The sequence below is a fragment of the Aulostomus chinensis genome, chromosome 4, assembly GCF_037954235.1.
Source record: "Aulostomus chinensis isolate RoL2024-O1b breed Wild chromosome 4, RoL_Achi_v1.0, whole genome shotgun sequence".
In the NCBI taxonomy this organism is placed as follows: domain Eukaryota; kingdom Metazoa; phylum Chordata; class Actinopteri; order Syngnathiformes; family Aulostomidae; genus Aulostomus; species Aulostomus chinensis.
The window spans coordinates 18954387-18981486 of record NC_141323.1 but is presented as its reverse complement, the minus strand read 5'-3'; the positions used below and the strand labels follow the sequence as shown (position 1 = coordinate 18981486).

At 41.7% G+C, this 27100-nt stretch overlaps 1 protein-coding gene across 2 annotated transcripts in view; it reads left to right on the top strand.

The window, feature by feature from the left end:
* Nucleotides 1-237: 237 nt before the first annotated feature.
* The window catches only part of pdzrn4 (PDZ domain containing ring finger 4), a 37984-nt gene continuing 11121 nt past the window's right edge, over nt 238-27100 (top strand). Inside the window, exons 1-4 of one of the 2 annotated variants that reach the window (XM_086202477.1) lie at nt 238-307; nt 428-646; nt 21744-22015; nt 22792-22894. In XM_086202477.1, the coding sequence (XP_086058603.1) occupies nt 578-646; nt 21744-22015; nt 22792-22894 (444 nt within the window). In that variant the 5' untranslated portion in view covers nt 238-307; nt 428-577. Of the gene's footprint in view, nt 647-21743; nt 22016-22791; nt 22895-27100 lie in introns of both variants that reach the window. The other variant, XM_086202476.1, reaches the window with a different exon arrangement.

Genomic DNA, 27100 nt, shown 5'->3' with positions numbered 1-27100 from the left:
TCCCTTTGCCTGTACACAACAACACTGATTGTTTGATACTGAATCTGGCCAAGATAAGACCAGTCCCCACCCTCCTCTTCCAGCCCCCTTTCCTTTAACAGCCAATGAGAATGGTGTCTATTCATGAAGCAGAGTCAGAGCAAGCATGTGTAGGCAGCCTGCCACAGGAGGAGGTGTGTCTGCCTGAGCCAAAAGTGTGTGAACGCACGAGTGTGTGCTCACACTGACAGAGGAGGTGGTGGAGTGGAGAGGCATGCAAGTGAGATTCAGGGAAAGGAGTGATAGGCAAGAGGGAAAGAGAACCCAGGTGCTCATCTTACCCCTGATACACTCCCTACATACGCACACACACACACACACTGAAGGAACTACCTCTACTAAACAGTGACTTGACGTGTGTGTGTATGTTTTGTGCTCGGAGCAACAGAAGGGATCTCAGAGGATACACGGATGAGAAAGAGGTGTGGGGGAGTTGAGTATAAGGAGTGTGTTACACCCCCGGGGAAGCTCTCACACACACCGACAGACAGCACCCACACGCCAGCGGGCACCCTGCACTGTTTCCCTGACAACTAGAATGGGCTGCAATTTGTGCACCTTGCAGAAACGGGAGGAACACTACAAACTGCTGTATGAAATTGCACAGGTAAGTGAGAGGTGATGATGAGCTGATGTTGAGAAAGATTTGACATCTTGAGAGTTTGACTACCATCTAATAAGCAGTGATGGAATAAGAGATGACCACAGTAGCGCAGTAAGTAACAGACAGAAAACGAACCAGAAAAATTGGAGAGAGAAATATATAAATAAATGAGTTACCTCCAAGCAGCTAGGCAGAGAGAAAGCATGTGTGTGTGTGAGAGAGAGAGTGTGTGTGTGAGAGAGAGAGTTTTTCTCTCTCCATCAAAGTGAGAGCAGCTAGTTATTTCTCCTCTGTAGCAGGAGATGTGAGAACAAGTTCAGCTCTTCTTCCTGCGCTGGCTCCAGGGGAATTCATCACATCTCTTCTGCCTACGACTGTCTGGAAGCAAAGCAGTTCAAAGAATAACCCACAGTTGTGTTCTGCAGTCTTCTGCTCCGTTGTTTATCAGAAATGGACTCGTTTTTTGTGAATTCTGACCTGATATGGTGGTTTTTCATCTTGGGGCTGCCATGCAGCAACTTTGATGCTTTCTGTTTCCTCTGATGTATGGAATGAGTTCGCTGACCTTTGGTAGAATTTCTGATAGGAAGCCAGGAAGTGCAGGTCTTATTTTCGTTCGTCGTTACCTGGGCACCATATTTCATAGCATCTGTTTATGGGATGAATTTTATCTTTATTATGTGGTGCGAAATTAGGTCAATGTTAACATGTTATATTGTACCATGCTTGGCTGGAATGGGTTGATTTGAAAAGAAGAATGGATGGATGTAAATAGAGTTGAGTTTAGCAGATGTCAATGGGAACTGATATGGAAGAAGAAAAGAAAAAAAACACTACAGTTGCATATTTTCTAGAGCAACAGTGAGTTTGTGTGGCACTGGATGAGAGAAACTTGGTTCACTCTGTGTGTACAATGCAGTCGAATGCCTGACCAGCAGCAGCGAGGGTTCATTCATTATTTAGTATCTTACGCCGTTACAGACAGCAGGGAAACTGGATACGGCAACATGAGAATTAGCGGTTCAGCTGAATGCTTCTCCAAAGTAATGATAAATATCTTAAATTGTGGTACTGATAAAACTGGGCAAAAAGACAGTTGTTTGTTGTTATGACAAATCGGTGAGACTCTAAAATAATAAGACGTACAAGATTACCACCTGCTAGATGCAACTTTTATGAACCTAAACTCACAGCGCTGCCGTCTCCGATGTATTACTCTCCCAGACTAAATGTCCCCATGCATACATGCGGGGTGTGTTGATTGCCTGGGTGGAGTGCAAGAAAAATTAGCCGTGTCAATTAGAGGAAGCTATAGGCGGCCACTGCTGGCAAATTAATCTGTGGTATCCTCCATTAAAAAAGTAGGGTTTTTTTTTTTTGTATTGTATTGTTGTCTTTTGTGAAGACTCACCCTTCCCTTCCTGTGATTGGACCTCACTTCTCATGTATAAACTAGACACCGGAGTCTTGTTTCTCCTGGGTCGGAACAAATGAACGCACTTAAGTACCCGATATGTTGCTAAACTTGCTCAATCCTGGATAAATGTTAACACGACCTCAACCCACAAACACGGGAGCAGTAGAAACTGTCAGTGGCTGCGAGGCATCAGCTGAAGACCAATTGCCAGAGCTAGCATTAACATTTATATTGTTAGCCTTGACACTGACGGTGCTAGCACAGCTTGTCAACAGGGCTATGAATCCAAATTAGTATGAGGTGACTCATATTGTGCTTGAACTGATGAGCGTCGTCAGGTTGTTGTTGTTGTTTTTTTGATGGAATACGATATGAGATCTCTAAAAATGTTCAATTCTGTGACACCAAACATGACATAACAGCAGTGCTATCATAAAGCTTATGGCTTCATCCTATTTCTGGAACACACTGTAGATGTTCAGGCTTTGTCGAGGCCCAACATATACTGTATATGTGTGTGTGTGCGCGCGTGTGTGTGTACATGTATGTTTGTGCGAGCACAGCCGCTTGCTATTAAACACTCTGTGACAGCCTGCGGACACCAACAGCTCTCATTACCACTTTGAGAGAAAGTGGACAAAAAAAAGAAAAGAAGACAGACAGACAGAAAGAGAGCTCACCCGGCAATAAGTGTGTCAGTGTGACTTTGTCCTGAAACTCAAGGCTGAGAGGATTCTGTAAATCCGGTGAGACTCCTCAACAATCCCCCTGTTCCTTTCTTCTTATATCATTCCAGATTATTTTTTCTCCTTCATTTTTCCTACTTTCTCCTTCCCTAACCTTCATTATTCCGTCTCTCTCGAGTTGTCCCCTCTCTAAGCAATCTGTTTCTCCTCTTTTTCCAGAGTACTTAGGCATTTACATGGTCCCAGATGTGTTTTTGTACTGTTGTTCTTCCAACTGCGCCGCACTGTTGGAAACCACCTGCTCTTTCTATGATAGGAAGGATGCTGATGATGTACAGGAGCTAAAATGGTGTACAAACTGGTGGCACTACACCAGTGATTTGGAGAAACTACCCTCGTTTTTGTCCCTATAGCTCTAGTACAGCAAAGTGAAAACTCTTAAAAACATGTATCACAGTACCACTGCATTGTCAGCTCGGATTCTGACGATTGTACTTCTACTTTAAAGAGCTGCTTGAGTTTATAGGCATTTATTTCACTGTCCAATATCTTAAAAAAAACAAAACAAAACACTTAACATTAATTCATGGTTTACTTCATCTTGTGTGGTCAAGCATGTGAATTTTTTTTTTTTTTAATGTTGATGACCTTTGACCCGCAAATCTATCCACAGTGAGCCACATTGATAGCGCTGACCTTTGGGAGAACAGAGAACTGTGACAACAACAAGCAGTACATTATTAACCGCTGCATTGATTTTATTCAAACCCCATCTCTGTATATACTGACTTACAAATGGTTATGAGGCAGGAGTCAATGGTCCAAATATATGTTTGGGTAAAGTGTGTGAATTTATTGTGTTATTAGAGACTGAGCCAACAGGAAACTGGCGGTATTAAAAATCTTTTATTGGATTACATGTAAGATACTGTAAGCAAAGTACCAGAGGGGAGTAAATGGCTTAATGGAGAGAAAATAGGAGGCCGTTGAGGGAGCTATTGACGGACTGCAGTTAGATCAACAGCAACTCTGCGAATGGTCACAATGTCATTCTACAACAACATACTTTGCTACTATGGCGTTACCAGGCCTTTAGGGTGACTTATTATGATAAAATGGGTTTTTTTTGTGGTTGAAGCAATGGAATTTCTACCACAAAAAAAAAAAGATATCTATACTGACGTGTTTGAAATACACTCTCAGCACCTTTCATTTGCAAAAAAGTAACAGAGCATTTTAGATGTCAATTTGGTTTTCAGCCTGCAGGCCCGCCGTCGTCTCTGCGCACCGCAGCGGCTATCTCTGTTCTCACAGCTGCACAATTTCACCGAGACTGCTGGTTGCCCGACCTCATTGCCCAGCGGCCACTGAGAGATTTATGACTCCCATCAGGCCATTTACATTCAAAGTTTCATTTGTGATTTTTTTTTTTTTTTTTTTTTTTGGTGCACCTATATCTGCACACGTGTGTGACTGCAGGGCTCCAGTCTGGCTGCAGCGATTGCTGTTCTGTGTGATTTGCTTGTGGCTGTGTTAAATTGTCCCAAAGCCTCTGGCCCTCAAGAGTCTCAGCGGACAGGTGTTTTGTCCTATAATTGCACCAAAATCTGCATTGTTACGTTACAAAATACAAACCATGGTCAGTTGTGAAACAGACATTTATTCTACCTCGTACCTGTTGTGTATCTCTATTAAATGGCCAATCGCCCGGGCTGGCAAACATTTTAATATTATATGAAGTATACTTCATTGAGAACAAATTGGGGTGTAGATTCCATGATGGAGACAAAGTGTAAACAGCCTTTGCTGGGTACATTCACATGGACGAGAATAAATTTTATATCAAAACATTTGAGACACAACTCTAAATGAGACACAGCCACGTAAGCTGCATTTCCTTACGACCTTAACCTAAATAAGGTCCTAGTCAGAGCTAGACATGAATATGGCGATCTTTGCGGTATTCTGGTGAGTGTTACCAACTCACCCTTACGCTCTGATTTTTTTAATTAGTCCCAAAGAAACACATGACATGCACCACAACCAACGTGACGGAGATGATCTCCAGTGGAATTTCATAGAGAAACACTGACATAGGGGCATGATGGCTAAGGATTTGAAATGGAATACAGAAGGAATATTGTCAAAGGAACTTCTACAAACCCCTTGACCGAAGTATTGTCAGTGCACTTTTTTTGCTTTGTGCTTCTCCCCTATCATGCATATATGGATGTGCATGTATGGGTTTGTGTAGGTGGAGAACTAGGCCAATCGCTGCAGCTCTTTCCTCCAGAGACAGATGCTTTGCCACATGTCCAGCCTGTTAAACAGCATGACGGGGTCTAGACAGAAACCCCTCTACTGTCCACTGAGTGCAGGGGAAGCTGTGGTCAGACCCACACAGCCGTCACCTCCATATGGCCACCTCGGACCCCAACTTCATCCGGATATGGATGTGAAATAAGTCAGCGTTATCAGTTGCATCAGGTTTACTGTTTTCGTAGCCAGTGAAAGGGCATGCTTCGAAGAAAATGAAGCGTAAAAGCAAAAATCATGGATCCGTTTTCTGCAGTTATCACACAACAACAGAGAAATATTCTTGTGATCCTACTGTAAGCATGCATGAAGCAGCCAGGAATGATGACTATAATCTCCCACTTCCAGATCTCTACTCTGACTGATAGGTTTGAGCAATAAAACGTGCTACAGATTATCAACAGTGGATGAAGGGAGGTGATTCACCAACAGCCCATTTATCAGAGAACACCGGTTCAGAACTCACAGCTTTTCTTACCATTTCCTCTCTGAAGGGATTTGTAGAAACTATTGAATGAACTGACCTTTTCCATTTTTTTTCCCCTTACATTATTCAGTCTAAGTTGTCTGGCTATCTGTGTGGGTCAGTGAGTTTGACCTTTTCACCTGTGAGTGTAATCCCGTTTGACAAGTCTCTTCCTGGCTCTCTCAAACATACTCACACACACGCTGCATCTGGTTTAGATGGGAGTTCTGAATTGACTATGAAGAAACTTCAGTTTTCTATTGCAGTGAGGGCTTTCTGATCTCAAAATGTTATTGATTGATTGGCAACAGACATTTTGGAACCCTTCATTTTGTCTATCTAGTGTTATGCAAATGAACTCTGCTGCAGATCATCTGGGGTCTTCCGTCATCGTTATGTATGCTTTTTTGGCACACAGTATGATCGTAATGCCACATGATTTAGAGGTGCATATGGCCTGGTCACTGGCACTGTGGGTAGCGCGTCTTCTGGTGGATGTCCAAAGGCAGAAACCGGAAAGGGTTGATCATTCAGTGTCAGGCTAATATGGAAACATGCTGGTGCTGTGGTGCGTGCGTGCTTTAAGACTCATAGCTGATCTGACTTCGTGGCTCCGTGTGTCGGTGTGTGTTGGAGGGGTGTGGGGCGGGGGGGGGGGGGTCAAAAAGTCAGGACAAGACAGGTCCAGAATGAAAGCGGGGGGGGGGCAACAAACGCCGTTTCGCTCCACCAGCCAACAATCTCCCCCTGCGTTGGCTCTGATAAGGACAGAATGAAAGCCCTTTCTGTGGGGAGAGTGCTCCCCCATCCTTCCCTCCAGACAAAGCAAAAGATGCAACAGCACACATGACAGATGCACACATGTGCAACGTTATGAGGTAGATATGCATAATTGCACACTCTAATGGACAGATCACACATTCATTCATCAGCATGTTTTCCTTTCTTTTCTTTTCTTTTCTTTACAACTCCGTAAAAATGCCATTCAAGTTTTCAGCGGTCAACAAGAGGATTTATCAGTTGTTATCAGCCTCTTGCTGATTAGTGGCCTGGCCAAGATGATAGGAGGCAGGAGAGAGAAGGGGGAAGAGAGGAGAGTTGAATGAGGGACGGTACTGGAAGGAAAGAAAAGTGAATGGTACAGTCATAAGTGGGAGAGGAAAGAACAAGAGACAAAAGATGAGGTCTTTTTAAATCCTTTTTACATCTTTTATTCCCCCCAAAAATCTCTCTCTCCTCCTCCTTCCATCAGCTATCTCCTGTTTTCAAGTCTGTTCCATTCCACTGACTCTTTCTGTCTTTCTGACTGTTTGTCTCAATCTATCACACTCATTAATACAGTTTGGGGAAACCCCGCCTTCTGAGGTGTCACAGATTTGCTGTGTGTGTTGGAAAGACCCCTCAAAGAGAATGACTGCAATGGAGGCCACGGAGACAGCCTGTCATTCAAGATGCACAAGTGTATACAGTGTGTGTGGGTGATGGTAATTTCATCCAATCTCGTGCGTGCGTGTGTGTTATATTGTTTGAATCCAACCTCATGCCAGAATAACCCAATAATAAACCTTATGGCCATACGCTGGAGGCAATGTTTTGTCAGGTTAGACAGATGTTACAACAAACAATCTGGAGCTGCTATGGATGTGATGTAGGCTCCACGCACCTACCAAAGTGCCTGCATGCACACGCAAGAATTCCCCTCAATATTTTGGCATTGCAGGGGAGAAACAGATCCGAGACATAAAACCTCCGACATCCCTCACATTACCATAAAATCTCTCTCAGTCAGATCTTTGGATGAGCTCTTTGGCAGAGATTCTCATTGGAGACCAAATGACAATTATGCTTTAAAAAGAAATCTTTCACTTTTTTTTCGCCTGCTCTTCTCTCTTTTTGCCAAGAATTTCTCCATCATGTACAATCATTCGGAGGGGGAGGGGAGGGTTATATGTTGCATTTATTTTCATTCATTCTGGATTGTCACCTTACATCGCCGGTTGCTATGAGGTGACATCTGCTCTGTATGTTTTCAAAGCAGCACAATTCTGCAAACGGTATGTGTCTTGATAAAGCTGTTGGCTAAAATGCACAGTCGCATTGTCAAGTGCATTTTGAACCCACAGGGAGGGTCCCGGGTCCAGGTGGTCCAAAGGGAGATTAGGTTACGGCAGGACACTGGTGTTGAATTTCCATTTAACAAAGTTGGGTTAAGAAGTCATTAGGGCCACTCAGTCGAGTATCGAGTCCAGTTACAGATAGAATAACACTAAACCATCTGCATAGTTGAGGGTATGATCACATTAAGTGTGGGGTGTAACTATAAGCCATGTGTTGGTATGGAAAATGCCCTCAGGACAGCGGATGGTACAAGCACTCAGTCTGGTGTTGTTCGTTTGAGGAAGTATATTTTCTGTTTCATTAAATCTGTCGCGCTTCAGCGCCTTTGAGCCGTCGGCTGGTATTATTTTTTTCAGGTTATCCTTCTGTCCATCTGCCCCATTCCCGTTGACGCGATATCTCAGGAATGCCTTGAGGTAATTTGTTCAGGTTTACTTTCAACTACCACTGGTATTCAAGGATGAACCGAAAAGATTTCGGTGGATCAAGTACAGTGTAGGTTGAAAAAAAGAGAAAAAAAGAAAGTAAAATCCGCCTTTCTAAATGCAAGTTTGCTCATTTGTGTGTCACCCTAGCCGCCTCTCCGTTATAGTTTTTCACAAAATAAAAGCGATATTTCAAAAATTTCGACAAAGTACAACTGCGATTTGCAGGTGTTTCCGTTGAATGGTGTTTAGCGCATAAGCCGGGATTCACGAAAAATCTCATCCCGCGAGACTCCCCTTTGAGGAGGATGGAGGACGTGCAAAACTTTTTGCAATTTTGAGCAGCTGTTTCGGTTGCCACCTCTGCTGTTGCCGCTGTTCTCATCAAAAGACGAAGGCAGCGAGTGATAGTTCAAAGGCGGGGTCTGTATGTATGGGATCGGACATGAGTAAGGGACTGAACGTAACTCCCTACGTCTTGACGTGTAAATGCGAAAGAAGTGTTTCCACTGCACATGTTCGATATTCTTCGATACAGACACGTCTGAAAACCCCCCTCATGAGAGTATAAAAACTTTGAGCGATATTTGAGAGGTTTTTCAAAATTTTGGCGTTTCCATTACCCGTTTTTTTTTTTTTTTTTGGTGATATTTAGGTTTTGCGCAATTCTAGGGGTAATGGAAACGCAGTTAACGCCCCACTCTCGTTAACTCGATACGTCAGGAATTCCTTTGGGGGAAAGTCTTCAAATTTAGAATAAACGTCCAATGTGACTCGTGGATGAATTGAACAGCTGTGTTTCAGTTTCTCTCTATCAAGCTGAGAATCCTTTTCTTTTCTTCAGAAACAGTTTATGTGAATGCATCCAGCTGCCTGCTTTCATCATTCATGCTTCACGCTCTTGTAATGTAGGAGTGTGGCCGATTTTGAGAAGCATTGATCTGATTTCATCTGTCAATCAATGATTCATTTTGAAAAGTACTTGAGCTCAGTCACTTATCGTCTGACGAATGATAAATTGGTATGTGATTAGCCATTCACTCAGGAAAATACTAAACTTTGACTTTATTCACAGTCTGAGGCAGCGGAGTGAAGGTCTTGATTGAAGCGGGTCAAATGGGGGGGGGGGGGGGGGATTGATTCAGTGTGTCTTTCACTTAAATAACCAACCACGCTTGGCTGAAGGTATTTTTCATTGCAAGCGGAGCTCTTCTCGCCAGCTTCCAGTTAGCGCCATGTGAGGTCGTTTTTCTTCTTCACCAAAGGAAGAAGCTTCCTGTTATGAATAATGCTAATGGCGTAGGTGCTTCCAGTGAGCATAAACACGCATCACTTTAAAATGAAAGAAATCAAAGGTTTGTCGGGTGGAGGAAAAAATGTTAAGTTCACACTTTAGGCTGCTGCTGTAAAAAAAAAAAAAAAAAAAAGGGAGCAATTTAATTTTATGCACATAAATCTTTTATTTTTCCACTCTCCAATAAAATGTTTTCACTTTCCAAGCTTTAGCATGTTTTGCTAATTATGCCCCTGCATCTAGAGTTCCCTCTTTTGGCCTTAAACCAAATCTCTGGAAGTGTGAATAACAAAGATCATAGAGAGACAGCATTTATTAAGGCTGCCTCCTTTTAAAAAAAAAACAACAACAAAAAAACTCAGATTCCAGCAGTAAAAATAAAGTTTATCCCACTTCCTTATTGAAAGAACACAGTAGAATAACTCATTATTTGTTAAATCATAGCCCCTACATTTCCTATTCTTTATTTCCTGCTTCAGTTCAAGTGGGTTTTTTTTTTTTTTTACCGTCCCATAATTATGGGTATACAGAGTGCCTCAAGCAATCAGAAGCTATGCTAATTTCTTACTGGCAGTGAGTATATAGTCAGTTTCACTTAAATTCTACCTCTTTTTTGAGTTGAAACTGGAATAAAACACTGGAGACTGCAAGTTTGCTTTCATTAGCATGGGAATGCATCAAAACTTTCCATCCGTCCCTTCGTTTTCTAGCACTTATCCTGTTAAGGGTCGGGGGGGGGGGGGCTGGAGCCTATCCCAGCAGCCTTTAGGTGAGAGGCAGGGTTCACCCTGGAGAGGTCACCAGTCCATCGCAGGGCCAACACATAGAGACAGACAACCATTCACACTCACAGTCACACCTACAGTCAATTTAGAGTATCAATCAGCCTCGTCCCCTCTTGATGTCTTTGGACTGTGGGAGGAAGCTGGAGTACCAGAGAGAACCCACACAGGAACAGGGAGAACATGGAGACTCCACACAGAAAGATCTCGTGCTCCAGCCGGACCCGAATGCATCATCATGAACCAAATTTTCCCATTCTACCCAAAACTACACACTGCTGTCCGCTTACAACAATGTGCATGCACTGCAGCGGGACAGCCAGTGAAAGACTGAGGACTGAATTAATCAAATTTTCAATAAGAGTGAGACAGACAGTGACATTTTTGAATTAGGGCATTGATAACTGAAGAATTCCAGAAGGATGAAGAATCAGTGTATTTGAATTCATATTTTAACATTATTACGGAAACTATATTTCATTTAATGAGTATCAAAAATCAAACTCAAAAATCACACTCACTGATGTGGTTTGAATGATTTTTGAGCTCTGTAATAAAGAGAAGTACACTGTGTCAAGCCTCTACTGCAGTTGTTTGTAAGATCAAGTTATTGTCGCTTTTCACTTTTTGTAACGAAATTGTTGACAAGAAAAACACCACTCTCCGTGTTCAAGCTAACCTATACCCTATATACTTGTGGAGATGGAGAATGTATGTTTCCTATATCGGGGGGTAACACGTAACCTCTTTGTGAACTCAGCCATCTGGATGAATTATATGGGTCTAATCGGTGACCCCCGAGAGCCTAATTCAAACGCATTGCTAGTATGTGTCAAGGGGGCTGGAGGAAGGGCCGCTCTATTGTTCCGACCAGCTTACTGGCTGTTGTTTTAATGGCAGATGAGAGATTAATGGTGATCTAATGACTGTGGGGAGGACACAGTGCAGGAGCAGAGTCCTGGTACAGCACAGGCTGAGTGCATTTGTCAGTCAAGACAGATATCTCCATGGATGCATGCATACAAGCATACATGTGGAAAGCCTTACCCTACGTATCCCAGGACACACGCACAAAAAAAAAGCACAAAATTACAGTAGAGTGAAAATGACCTCTCATTGATTTGATTCAAGAAGTTTTGCAGTCATCTGGCACCCTGTCTCATCACGTGCGCACCAAAATGAGCTAATTCTCAGCCCCCCGATGTGACAAAAGAAGGCTAATTTATGCATTGGCAGCATGGTGTGCGAGGAATACTAGTACGGGGCTGGATGCTCACTCGTGGATCGCTGTAATAGTGATTCGGTTGCTAGGATGTTGAGGGTAATGAATGTCTTGTTGATGCAGTTTGTCATAACCCATGCCATCCATGGCTGCTTGAGGATGCAGCCTATTAGTTAAACACAGACACATTGGCCCTACCGTGATGTATGAGCCCAGCAGGCAGAAGGCATTAGTCAATTTATGATTGAAAACAAAGAAATCTTCCAAGCAGCAGTAGATGTTGAATATGACTGTTGATGAAACTAGGTGGTGCGATACTAAATTCTTTCCATTAAGCTTTTAGCCTTTTATTCTGAAATGCCTTTAAATTAAAAATTAAAAGGGGGGAAAAAAATGCTATAATTGAACCTCATGTGCTTGAGATTGGATTATTGTGGCATACAGGGTTTTCTTTGAAAGTATTACACAGTTTTTGCTGTCTTATGAATAGAGGGATGTATTTATGTTGTAATTCATAAACGGGATACAAGAAAAATTTCATTCCGAGGCTCAGCCATTGGGATGTGTCTGTATTCATGAAGCCTAATTGAAAGGAAGCCAGTCTTGCATATGGAAGTGCTACAAAGAGCAGGAAATGAGATGGCTCTTAATATGTTCACTGACAGATGATAACCTTTGATTTCCCCCCACTTACATCAGCAACGGCCGCTTGGAATGACAGTTGTGTGTCTTCTGCAGGTGTTGCTATGCTAGGGTGAGGAAAGATAGACACACGAAGAGTGAGAGAAGAGGAAAAACCCTTGAGACCGACATAAAAACACATACAGGGGAAACACTAGAGAGTCTGTTTTTGTGCTTCAGCGATACTTTCACCTGCTACTGAATCGGGCTGATTTATAGTGAAAATGACAGACAAAAAAAGGGAGGAAAAAAAACCCATCCAGATAACGAGACAAAGAAAACACCCTGTGGAGAAGACAAAGGGATAAATTAAAGCGCTGGATTAGAGATCCATAAAGGCTGCTACATACTATACTCCAGCATTCCAGAGTTCACGGTTACCTTCATACCACAACTGAACTCCTGTTGGGTCGTTCGACATATGTGCAAGCAGATCTACATTCCATTCAAGTTGGGGTGACAGTGTGGCACAATGCTTTTGTCAGCCAATAAAAAATTTTTAAAAATGAGAAGGAGCCTTTCGTCTTAGCTACATAAAAGAAAAGCAGTTAAATGTGGAATGGATTGATGATCTTCTTGTTAGCAAACCACCCGGAGCTCACCTTGCAAGTTAGCTAGATTCATGAGATCAGACTAGAATCAATCTTGCCTGGCTTGAAGTTGCGTGCTTGTTTCCTCAGCAAAAGTGGTCCAGATAATCAGTGTCCCATGAGCAAGCACATCCTGCAACAGCGGCGATGAAAACCTTCCTTTAACAGGCAGGAAGGTCGAGCAGATCCAGGCTCAATGGGGACAGCCTTCTGCTTTGACCGGTTTGGGGGGGAAAGAGATCAATCATCTGCCAAATACTTCTTGAAAGGGTTCTCTGTTTAAAAAAAAAAATTAAAAAAAAATCTATGGAGGAGTCCCAGATGGTTCTATCTGACATGTCAAGTTAACTTTGACCAGCATACATCAGCAACTGGATGGTGGTGTGAACAAATATTTGAAAGTGCATGGACAAGGCCCAGATCTCAACAGACATGTTGACAGGGAAGGTTTCCTTGAAATGGCCATGAGAAAATCAAGACACGTCTTTATTTATCTGACTACATTGTTGAGAGTCACTGCAGCAGGGCCGGCCCAAGCCATTTTGGTGCCCAGGGCGAGACTGGGATTTGGTGCCCCCCGCGAAACATCAGGGACCACAATGGTTTCAAGACAAAATCATATTTTTGCATATTCAAATTACTTAACAAACAAAGGAACATTTTAAAGAATAAATAAATTGCAACATTATAAACAAAGTCACTCAGTCCTCCTAGTGACAGCAAATATTCTTGCTTCAAGAACACGTATTGAAAAGGTGCTGTGTTCAACAGACACGTCTGGACTTCCTCATCTATGATATCATCAAATGATATCTGATTAGAAACCTCACGATTAATGCTAATCAGTGCAAGTCTATTGAGATGCTCTGGGTTCATTGTAGACCTCAGGTAGGTTTTTATTAGCTTCAATTAAGAGAAACTCTTCTCTGCAGCAGCAACTGTCGCTGAAACTGTCACATAACAGTGCTGTCAATTGACTTACACAGAGACCACAAGTGAACTTACGTGAACCGACCTGCTTCAGAGGGTGGTGTAGATGGGAGACCAGATCAGTGTTGCCAACTTGGCGACTTTCTCGCTAAATCTGGCGACTTTCCAACTCTCCGTGGCGACTTTTTTTGTCAAAAGCAACTAGCGACTTCTCCTGGTGTTATTGGAGACTTTTCTGACATTTGGAGACTTACGTAAAAGCACGTATATTTGTTCCGCAATTCATGTTCTCAGCGAGCAGTGGGCTCTCCCTGCTCCGCCCGAAAGTAGTCACACACAGGCGATCACCGCCTCTAGCGGTGCGGTAGTTGGAAGCTGCAGTCAGGAGAGGAGCAGAGACCCTCACCCTTCTGCGTCCAGGTAGCAAATGAATCGCACATGCGCAATGCCGCTGAGGAGATCCTACCCCTCCTAAGAGCGGGATCGGATAGCGGGATGTTAAATAAATGTAAAGGTTCACTCATTTCATTCGCTGTCACCAAATCACTGCATTATACAGTATGATATATATGTATATTATATAATATTATATACATTATATAAACATATCATAAAACATATTTAGGTTTTTTAAACACTTTTTGTCTCTACTGCGAAGTCTCTCCTACAGCATCCATTGTGATCACGTGCACATTATGCAAATTAGGTGATGACGTCATTTGGCGACTTTTAGGACAGCCAATAGCGACTTTCCTGACTGAGGAGTTGGCAACACTGGACCAGATGTTTCTTCTCCAGCAGCTAGGGGCTTCTGCAGATGTTTCCTCAGTGCATCTGGACATTTATAGAGTAGATATTAGCCTATTAAAAGCAAAAACATGTAGCTATAGAGTATAACAAATAACCTAATTGCAACCCCTTACTCCAATGTAGACTTCATTTATTGATTTATTTCAATATCAATCTAGTTTACAAAATTGTGCTATGATGCCAAGTGGCGCTCACATCTCTGGTGCAAGCCAGTGAGTGCAGAAATCTGTTTTTGTGGATAAGTTAGCGCCAGCCATTATCACCGATGTTTGTCAGTGGAATTTCAGCACACGAAGGAGCAGTTATCCAGACAGCTAGCTATTGGCTAACCGTTCAGTCTCATATCCTTCAGTCTGAAATGTTATCTGAGTCCAACAGCTATTGTTCTTATGCATTATTATTTAGCATTAACTTTATAGCTACTTAGCTAGCTAGCTGCTACGAATGAAATGGCTAATGATGTTACACACAGATGACATTTTAAAGATAACCTAAGATGACATACCTCTCTAACCGACTTTCTTTCCCACCTCTTCTTTCCTCCCATGCGCACCTGAATGCTTGGACCTTTTCATTTTTATGAAATGCAGGTAAAATTTAAATACCTGCCTATCATGACCAAAACATAGACTTGGGTTGTCCCAGATGCGCATCAAACGGTGACCCATCCCCCACTCTCAGTGCGCACAGTACAGGTGCAGAAGCAGGGCAGGGGCAGGGTGCAAAGTGTATGTCGTTCTTTCTGGCTTGCTTGGTTGCTTTCTGTCTTTTTTTTTCTGTACTTGTTCATTTGTTATCTCCGGCTGTCTCCTAGATCGCCTATGCCATAAGCCGGCCCAGCACTGTAGGTAACGTAGGAGATCATCTTTTGTTTTAGCCCTCCACCATGCAGATGTTTCACGAGGAGGGGCTTGAATGTGATAACACAGAAGCCTGCAAATTCAGCAGGCACCCTTGAATGTAGACGTGCCTTCTGTTGCTGCTGCAGAGACTTCAAAACAACATTTCAACCATCATACATTTTAACTTTTAATGCATTCTCTGAAGCTAACCTCTAAAAGCTAAAACAAGCCAGTGCTGCATGGTGTGGTCCAATCTGCTGCACACAGATATTGTGTGATGTGGGAGGGACTGACCTGAGCGGGCTACTTAACTTCCGCCTCGACAGCAGCTATTTAATCCACGTTTCATGTTGTCATGCAGTCTGCTTCATGCAGAACTAATTGGCTGTTTTTGTCATGTTGTGCAGGAGTCCGTGTCTGAAAAACTGTGAAGGACACTCATTACAGCTTGTACGCACATTCGCAGGCGTGGTCGTAGATGCTATCACAGGTGCAGACGAGCATATAAACACAGTCAGGATGAGCTGAACTCAGTTTGACGAACAAGAGTCTAATAAGAGCATTGAATATCCTTGAACCTTTGCCATAGTTCATAACACTCATACACACACCCCAAGCTGCTGCTACGCTTCTCCCACTCTCTCCCCATCTGATTTGCATTTGGGTTAACACTCTAATTGCCTCTCATTAAATACCTTGTCACTTTGATTAATTGGTGCGATACTGAAATGTAAAACAGCAGAGTATTACAATGCACAGTGAGCAATCGCTGATTGGAACAGGAGAAGAGGCACAGCTAAAAATGTAAAATAGAGGTGAAAACTCCTCACGCGCTTTGAAAAGTGAAGTCATGAGAAGTAAATAGCACCGAGGAGATTGATTAGCCGTGATCCCAGGTAGAAATGTGCAAATTGACTAAAGATACAGGAGTCGTAAGATAACCCACAAGTGGACAGAAATTTAAGCCATGATCGTTCTCTTTTCAGAGAGTGAAGGAAGCCGATATGTTAATGTATGTAAAACATGCTCGGTTTACATCATCCCCCTTACTATAGTGTCCACAAGTAAGCCCCTGGAGCTCGAACACAGCTGTTCCAGCCAAGTCAGTGTCAGAGAGTGTCATGTCACTAAGATGTGACTGACACGCTCAGCAAAATCCTCCCCTGGCTATAAAAGGGCTGTAATTGTAGGGAACTGTGTATATTTTAGCCTCTTACCCACATCTTACAAAAAGGTGCAGGGTCCTTTATCTCCTCTAAAATTGCAGGTGTTATAATTGTATAGTAGGAGACAGATAATAGCAAAGTTGGGCTTTTTCACTTCTTCGCATTCAGGATGTATATCGTAGTATTTTTTTTTTTTTTTTTGCCATAAAGACAGCTGGTGTTTCAAAGAATCCTGTAATCATAATTGCGTTTCAGTGCCATTAAGTCTGCTTCCAAAGAAATGCACTACCATCTTATCTGGTTATACCAGTTTGTACCTCATGACAGTAGGTGATGATATAAATGTAAACTCACAAGTAAATTTAGAGCTTAATCTAAGTGCTAAGGAAGTTATCGTTTTCCTTGTTGCTTACGATGGCGTTGCACAACATAGCGATGTATATTTTTGAAGTTTGCATGACTGAGCAATTCATTCAAAAGGTGAACCCTTCACTTCATAGCTTTTCAAGCTAATTAGATCACCGTGTGATGTTACTGACAGGATTGCTATTCTTTTCAAAGAAGGATGTCTTTCTTTATATATGTATCTAGTGTATATATGAGACCCCCAGTAAGTATAACTTTGACAGTGTTTCGCATCTCTCTTAAAGCCTTTTCTAAAAAGAAAAGATATTTTCTTGCAATTGTAAGAGGTCAGTAAAATATTAACAAGAGAGAGGAAATGCTAATTCCAGCAACATAATGTGTGGTGAGCAGCACAAGCCTGAGAAATCCATCCAAATAAATCAATAAATCCAGATTCTTGCCTCTGAGTCGATCTAAGAAATTAACCTCTTGAGTAGCTGTATAAGCAATTACACCGGCTGATTAGCAATTTTTTTTAAACTCCATAACTCAGCATTTGCAAGCAGTTTTATGGCACTTATACAATTTTAAATGCTAATTCTTGGTACATTAGAAAGTTTTGGGATACAAAATCATTTAAGAACCCTCCATTCTGTCTTGATAGTCATCCTTCGTGCTTGTCACGTGCTTCAGTAGCATCATGGTATTCCTATCCCATGCAAGACAAAGGGTCCCATACATTCAGCTCACCACATATGGCCCATCAGTCACAGACCCGACCGCTCGCATTTATGAAACGCTCATCGTCGTCCTGTGCTGCGATTTATTTCACGTCAGATACTTTTATTATTAAAATGAGACATTTATGACAGTAGCGCCATTGTTTGTTACATGAGTGGCCAACTGAATCACCTCACTACTGCTAAAGGAGGAAGAAAATGAGATTTTGCAGATTATCGGAGCACACAGCAAGCGCTCCTTCAGTTGTCACAATATGCCAGTTTCCATGAATGTGAAAACAATCTTCCTTTTATTGAAGTGTAGAAAAAGGCTAGGGTCGCTGTTGAATAGCAAAGGGTCCCTCCTCTGCCGCGTTGTGGGCCATTGTGAGTGTATTCAGTGATGCTAGCTTTATCAAACACGGTTAATGCAAAGAAAAGCATTGTAGTGCTTTTTTAAGTCTGTCGGGAGCCGATGTGTTTATGTGCGTGTGTGTGTGTGTTTGCTTTCACTTACTCACAATGACAACATATCTGGCAGATTTAGCCCTGAGGTTGTGTGGTTTCCATCATATCCTTATCTCTGCGTAACAAACACACACGCTCATGCGCGTACGAGCACACACAGATACACACAAACACTCAGTCTTATCTGTGGACTGTCCTTATCGCTCCTGTTTGTATTCAAAAGTGGAAACAACATTTAGCCATCTTAGTGGTTCTAAGTGAAAAATCTCATTTAAAGGCTGACATGAGCTTTTACACTTTGATGCGTATGGAAAGCCTCAAGCCCGCCACTGATTGGCTGTCACTGTGCTACTTTTGAACTGTATCACAACACATAACAACGCGGACGCCGTCAACCTTCACGGTTATTGACGTGCATAATTTGAGTTTCGCAGACAAATGTTCCATTCGCGGCTCGTAACAAAGACCGTGTTTGCCAACTGTATGATCAAACAATGTTGTTATGCAAATAACAAAAGCGTGCCAAATACAGTTTACTGGCTCAGCAATCTTGGGGCCGTAGAACACGAGAGGACGAACGTTATGGTGCTCACAATAACAACCGCGAGATAACTGCTCCTGGAACAGTGGAAGAACTTAAAGGCTAGAAGTTATTTGACTACAAGAAAGTGATTAGGATCAAATACGAGCCAAACGCTTGAAGGTCGCTTGCCTAGCTTAGCAGAATGAAACCTCCATGATGTGATTTTATTTTTAATTTTTTTTTTGGCAAATTGGTGGCAGCTTAGTTGCAACACACGAATTTGGAGTTTTGTTCAATGACATTAGATGTATTTAACAAAATAAAAACGGCATAAAAATAAGCTTCACGTGAAGGCAGTCATATGCGTCCGATTTTGTTGAGGATTTAAACAAAGCAAAGGTTTATTTCCATTGTGGCTTCTGCCCACCTTGTGAATGTTTGTCTTATTGTCAGTGTCATTTAGTTTGGTGTTCGGTCTTTACCTCCTCTGGGGAAATATCTGACTATTAATTTGCAAACGGCACCACAACGTTCTTAGCTGACCGCTGAGTCCGTCTGTTTGCTGACACCCAAAAAACACTCATCAGATTTTTTTTTGTCTTTTAATATGTAAGGAATCTGCGCTATTAAAAGCAACATTGACTTGCTAGGATTGATTTTATTGTCTTAAAAAAAAAATCCCTTTTGTTGTACTTAGGTGCTTCTTGTCAGTTGTATCTATCATATCAAATGTAACAAGATTTTTTGGGGGGGGGGGACTAAAATTACACAAATACACCTGAAAAAAAACTGATACTCGTAGTGAGCTGATAATAAGTCAATAACATTTTAAGTAAAGGCTGTAGATCAATTAATTGCACAGATATAAGGACAACACGCAACAAAGCCACAGCAGTCATCTCAAACCGTGGCGCTTTGAACTTTGACCTTTTAGGAAGAGGTGTTTGACAAGAACAGAAGCTTAGGTTTAGGGCTGCTGGGAACCAGTTTTATTGGCAATGATAACCTTTAACTTACGAGGTATATGAAGGTTGTGTGAGATGGCTGATTCATTACAGTCGTCCCTATGGACCGTCACAACATTGGACTTTTTTTTTTGTGTGTTCTCGCTGAACTTTGGCGAGTTGCATCTCTGCCAGCTTGATCACGCAAAACTCAGTTGAGTAATGAGAAGAGGGATCTTGTAATCAAAATGGAATTACTGTTGGATATTGATGGAATCTGCACACCCGCACAACCCTGAGAAAAAGCTACAGCGCATGCACATATAGTGCAGGTACCGGCTGAAAGAGGGTTCTCATGCAACAATAAAATGAAAGTACAATCCCCGTGGACATGATTTCATTGCAGAGTAAACAACAGCAACAATAACAATTGTCCAAGGAGGAACGGTAATGACAAAGATTGAGCTACTGTGCTTGATGATGGAATGACACAGTATGTCGTTAAAAAAATGTACTGACTCTCCTTTTTAAAAAATTTTTCAGGACACCATTATCTAGGAGATTTATAGCTTTTTCTCTGATCAGTCTACTTCTCTTTATCTCCTCTTTTGGGGTTTAATTACCCCTATCGCTTTGTAATTTCAGTGTATATGATGTACACAATGCCTGCAGCAAAAAAAAAAACAAAAAAAAAAAGGAAAAAGAAAGAAAAAGTAGCACATAAACGCACCTAAAATGTGCACATTGTGAGCCATTATCCCCGGTCTTTGTCACATCTGCTGACTATTAATCAGCTTCCAGTTAGCTCATCAACAGGCAGATTGAATAGAGGAGCAACAGCAGGTAAACACACTGGCAGGTGTAGCCAAACAATCCCTTCCTGCCTTCCACTGCATTCTTCCCGATTGGAGCCTAATGTGTCCATCTGGACATGATTGCAACTTAAAAAAATAAATAAATAAATAAATAAATGGAAGTTTGTCTTTACTTTTTCACGGATACATATCGGCTCAGACAGGATGAGTTAGTGAATATTGGAGGACAATTAAACGCAAAAGATTGGATACAGCCATCATCAGCTGCAGGTGGCGTTAGGTTACCTACCGATTTGCAAGCTGTTGCAACATATTCTATGCATAAATATGTCACGAAATAGTTAATGTATGCTTCCAAAATGACGCTTATTTACTCATATAAGCGGGCCTAACTGGCGTCATGAAAGGAAGACCAGCTCTCCCAGCAGGAAGCGTTTAATAATGTGTAGCTCCCCCAATATTGATGCAGAAATTAGGTACATTCTTCCACGTCGAGCGCTTGACGAACACACCGACCCTCTTCAACATCAAAAAATCAATTGAAGAAATCAATTCCAGGTTGGCTGAAAATGAACTTGAGCGCGCGGGCTTGTCATAGGTTCGTGTTGTAATTGGGTTAAATACATTCGGGAGTGTGCGTTGTCACATTTACATGAAGGTTAGTTGACAGCTGTCAGACATTCAGATGAGCACGCGTGTACTGAATCCCGGGTGGCACAACCTCTTCTGATCTTGCAAGTTAAATAAGTAACTGCCGTTCACTGAAAAACTGATGTTCCCTACGGAGCTGCTCCTTCCCACTATGTTTCACATTTGCCTAAATCAGTATTATCTTTTTTTTTTTTATTTATTTAATGGGCTTACTGACATTATGCAGAGATGTAAATAATACACCTGATAATATGGAAGCCCAATATGCAATGATATGAAATTACACCATTAAAGCTTTTCTCCTTCAGGATATGCTGCAATTAAATACATTATACAGTCTCCATAAACATAGCAGTAGCCTAAAGGTAAGAGGGGTACATTTGTGAATTGCTGGTCAGTAGTAAAAAATGTTGGAAGCAGCTGGGAAAATGTTCTGTTCGGTTGAAAAAGGAGGAGAATATGTAATGCGCTGCCTCCATCAAGAATTACAGCCAAAGTGCCCTTTATAGAAGCACTTAACTTGTGGTTGCTTTAGTGGAAGCTACTTTCTGCCATTAGAAATGGACTGTGAGGCTGGCAGGTGTGACTGTGAACAGGTTGTCGCAGAGAAGAGCGTGCACGTCTGCCACATTGTCCTTGGATAAATGAAGGTTTACAACAAGGTGGTGTGATCTTTAATAATAAGCCTTTTCCGCTTCTCTCCTTCTTCCCTTTTCATTCCTTATGCCTTTTTTTTTTTTCCTCTCTCAGACACGGATTCAGTTGTACAGTCAATTAAGAATTAGGTTTTGCTGTCTTCTGTAATGCATATCAAGGAAAACGGGGTGTGTTGTACGTGACAAGGTTCAAAATGAACACGCAGTTTAATAAATTATCTGCTTTCCCCACAGGTAAATGGACGTGAGTTTTCCAAGGTGGAGCATGATGAAGCGGTGGTGGAGGCCATCAGGCGAGATCCCATTGTTGTCCAGGTTATCCGACGAACCCCCACCAGAGCCATGGCTGCTGTTGCACATAACCACAGTGGCACACCACAGGAAGTATGTGTGGTGGACGTGTGCACGCAAACAGACATCACCTTTGAGCATATCATGGCACTGGCAAAGCTTCGGCCTGCTACCCCACCTGTCCCTGACATCTGTCCCTTCCTTTTGTCTGACAGGTGAGAGCTCTCACTAGAATATTACAAAGTATTAACAGACCGCACAAGACAAAAGTGTATTCAAGATATGAAAGATACTTTCAAGTTTACAGTTTATTTTGGTACTCTCAGTTAATGTAACCTTAGGCATTCCTGCTCAGGAACCAAACTGTATCATAGCGCGAAAACTCAGCGTGGCTAACCGCTGTGTCTGTGTGATGTCATCACGCAGAGCCAAATGCATGCGCAGTACAGCGATCGCTTGTGTGCACCACATCCATTTTCTTTCATGGGAGCTTTTGCTGGACAATTAAAAGCTGTTAAAAGGCTGACAGGGCAGGCATTCTGGCGCTGTGTCCATTCTGTGGCAATTTAATCTTTAGGTCTTTACTGGGCTGCAAATGAAATCAGTTTGTCCCATAAAATTACAATCTTCTAGCTTTGCCCAATGATTACAGAAGGAAGGATATAATGACATAATATAAAATTCAATATAATTTACACAGGTTGTGGTTTTTATGATGAAAGTGCAATGGTTTCTTGTTCAGACTTTTGCAGCAAAACGAGATGAGTAAATTAAACATTGTGGTAAATACGCAGCCCTTCAGCTTTAAAAAAGTAACACAACATATCCATACGCATTTATTATTTGTTATTGAAACAACTGATATGCTAGGATAACCGTCAGTCAAAGTGAGCAGGTGAATTTTAAGGCACACAGAAAACATGCTTAATCAACCATACCATATGGCCACAGTGCAATTAAACTGCCTCGTTTTTTCTTCTTGTCTTGGTAGCTGTCACTCCATCCAGACCATGGAGCATGAATTTTATGAATGTCCAGAGTACCTGTCCAATACCCCAGCTGAAGTGGAGAGGACTGAAGAATATGAGTATGAGGTATGGTATTTGAAATCATCTGGTATTATAATTTTATACCCTTTTTTTCATTTCCTTTTCCCTTTGGAGCAGAGGTACGGACGAGCATCAGAAATAGTCTGTAAGTCTATTTGTTTTATCCAAGCAGGAATGTACGGAAGAGCATCAGGGCCACCAAAGAAAAGAAAAAAAATTCTGAGAAAAAAAGTCCGAATTCTGACTTTAATCTCAGAATTCTGACTTTTTTCTGAAACCTAAATTTTTTTTTTAATTTTTTTTTAAATTCTGTTTCTGAAAAAAGTCCGAATTCTGACTTTCGGAAAAAGTCTGAATTCTGAGATTAAAGTCAGAATTCTGACTTTTTTCTCAGAATTTTTTTTTTTTTCTTTAGTGGCCCTAATACTCTTCCGTAGGAATGATTGCATTTCTGTTTTGTTTTTTTGTGAAGGTCAAAATGATTCACTACCAAGAAATCCAATATAACTGGCATACTTTAAAAAGCACCAAAATATAAACATACTGGGGACTGAGGACAGAATAGAATGTGACAAAAAAAAAAAAAATACCCATCATTGATGGCTCTTCAAAGCTCATTCCCGTATCAAAAATAATGTGCGTGTAAACGTATACTTCAATACCCTAAATCAGAATTTGCCTCAAGCTGTTGCATCCTCTGTCTTTAGACCCTCAACCCTGGTGAGGAAAAACTTTCAAAAACAAACAAAAACCTTTCCTTACCTTATATTAATGACCTCGGTGTCTTCCTGCCCTTCCTGGCATGCTGCTGATAACAAACAAAGAAACCCTTCAGGAATTTGGTGCGATAATGACATGCACAAGTATTCTGAAGAATCAGTAATTATTAGACGACTATGGAGCCCAAGGCAGAGATATAATCGTTTGCAAAAGAAATCTGTGGCTTTAAATTCGTAAGGGATTGTTTCTACACCGAATAAGCTTACATTTCTCTATTGAGGTAGAGGGACACAATATGTCAGCAATACGCTGGACAATTCCAGCGGATAATCCGAGGCTAGCCTGATGCATGACGTTCATAATTCCCACAACAATACAAGAAAAATTGCCTGCCGTAATATACAAGAAAATTGGCTGCCCCTTGTGAAGCAGCATCTCCTCTTTACATTGTTCAGTGTAGCATAGCAAGTTCTCAGGGAAGGCCATTCTTTATATCACGCCCAAAGAAAATCCCTCTCTGAAAGGCCTCCTTGTTGAATTACGAGGATGTTCCATTCACATATGGTTAGTTTTCCTTTCATCAGGCACAGTTCCTCAGTGGGCCCATTCAGACAGCCACTTCAAGCTAAAAAGAAACTGTGAATATGTGGTAAAAGCATTCACTGAATCACTGGAGGTCATTTTAACTGTCATCTGTGGCATCTTAAATAGTAACACGGTGATGACATCAGGACGGCTGAGACGCCAATTCGAGTGACGGTAACAATAGGGCTGTTAACAGCCCCTCCACTCTCTCTGTAAGGTTACTTTGTGCAAATGTCAATCCGAGCAAGCAAACTTTCTCAAACTGAGTATACGACATGTTGTCTAACGACATTTACCATTATTCACTAGTCATTTTGAAGTATTGCAGAAATTTCCAGATTTCTTTTTCAAAAACAGAGTAAATGTGCAACATCAAAAAATGGAAATCCCTTTTGTGACTAAGATCTGACGTGACTGACCAGCTGTTTCCGCTACAGGATATTCCCTATGGATATTCCCTACATTTTTGTCATCTTCTCTAGACAGCATGCCGCATGTTGAATACTAGCTGGTGCCAAAGAACAATCACAACTTCCCCAACAGAAAGTAATCCCTCTAAATAATGGAAGTATTTCATGACAACGTAGTTCTTGAGACACGAAACCAATTGCGCCTTCACTGAAATGCCACCGAATTTCTAAAATCAGCCGGAATGATTAAAGATCCAACTAAAATTTCACAACTAACTTCTGCTTAATTCGGGCAATTAATCAAAAGAAAGCTGAACGTTTTTGTCATTCTCTTTGATGTTCACATGCGACATCATTCAAACATGACCTGATCGCCAAAGAGGATTTCCAGTGTTGCTGAAAGTGTAATGTGTGTATCGACAAGTGCCTCCATGGCAACTGACGCATTATCCCAGTCGGACCCTGGACCTCAAGGTCATCGTAGGTGACACTGATGGGTGATGTTCACCACTGTACACTGGCTTAATAAGCACTTCCTGGTTCAGTGAACTGCTTTGTAGGTCATTAGGATCCCTCCACTGCCAGCTGTGGCCTAACTTGCGGTGTCGTTTGGATGAAAGGGTCTCTAGCTGTCAAGGGGTTGGGGTGGGGGATAATAACTGAGGTATCAGAGTAAGGTCAGCTTTACAACATGGACACCGAATCAACTCCCACCCCCCCCACCTGCTAGGCACCAAACCTCACTTACCTCTGTCCATTCATGTGTATCTAACTGAAACATGAATGCCTTTCCTCTCGGACGAAACAAAAAAGGACTTCTGACTGACAGTGTCAAACTGACAGCGCTGCTACTTTCCAAATCTGTGCCTTTCAAATTACATAGAACAACACATGTTAAAGCCATTCCAGTCCCAAAAACTATTCTTATAACTTTAGATTTTTAACTGCTTTCAAATATTGATATCTACGGTAGAAAAGATATGGTTAAATAAGATCAGCTTTTAATTAACACTCTTTACAGTAAAGCTAATAATTTGGTACCAGACCACTGGAAAGCTGCTAGTCTTCTGTTCACCGAATCAGTCAAAAATAATCACGTTTTAATTGTGGATTCTCAACAAGTGCTCAACATTAACATTTGGATTTTTTTTTTTTTTTTTAAATCATCAAATACAAAACGGGAAAAATTGTTGTTATGCAAAGGATGGGACAAGAATATAGAGCCTTGGGATTTGTTTGCGCAAGCATAAAAGGAGATAAAGATCATGAAACTAATTTTTCTATCATGAATGCCAATACAAGCAGCCATGCATCCATAATGTACTCAGAAATTAGCGGGCATACAGAGACGCAGTAATTCCCAAGTCGATGTGCTTGAGTCCGACAATCCAGTGGTGAGTAAGAGGTCACAATAATATGGATGTGTCTCATTAAGGTTGAAACAAAGAAAATATAACTGTACCATATGCTGTACATTAAAATATGACGAAAAAGAACACAAATTTGGATGATAAATTGGTGTGGTACTGATCATCAGCATGTTCATTCCAATTTGGTTGATTGTAATCTGTTCCAACCACAACCCTTCTCCACTGCCTTCCGTGTATATGCATCGGATTTTAAAACCAAGCTCAACCCTCCAAAAAAGCAGTTTTCTTTCCGATTGTAAGCGGAGCAGTTTGAATGTTTTCAGATGTGTCTGGTTCATGAATATACGGTACTGTAACTTGCGCTTAAATGTAGACAGGATCAATTTTAAGCAGAAATGACCAAAAAACAAAACAAAAAACAAATCGGGTTAAAAATATCACATTCTTGTGTATTTTGTCTATGCATCAATGAAAATCAGCGCCAAAGCCGATGAAACCGTATTTCAGGCAGGAATTTGGGTGTCCTTGGCGTTTCTGGCTTGTGCAAAATGGACATAGTGTAAGCGCTGAATGTTAGAATTCATGAACATTAAGTTGCATAAATCCATGTTGGTATAATTGACTGGTTGGATGCACATATACCCATTTTAAGAATAAAAATGCATTTTTGTTAGGCCCAGATAGATGTTACTCTGATGCAATACTATCCCATTTTAACTTCCATCCGTTTTCTTCCACTTATCCTGTTAAGGGTCAAGGGGGCTGGAGCCTATCCCAGCAGCCTTCGGGCGTGAGGCGGGGTTCACCCTGGACAGGTCACCGGTCCATCGCAGGGCCAACACATAGAGACAAACAACCATTCACACTCACAGTCACACCTACAGTCAATTTAGAGTATCAATCAGCCTCGTCCCCTCTTGATGTCTTTGGACTGTGGGAGGAAGCTGGAGTACCAGAGAGAACCCACACAGGAACAGGGAGAACATGGAGACTCTATACAGAGGCGAGGCTAGACCCTGGAACCTTCTTACTGTGAGGCAACAGTGTGAACCGCTGCACCACCGGGCCGCCCCCTCATTTTAACCTCTACAGCTTAAACCTATCTGATAGCATTGGGGAGTTAGTTGCTTCCCCCCCCCCCCTCCAAAAAAAAAAAAAAATCTAAA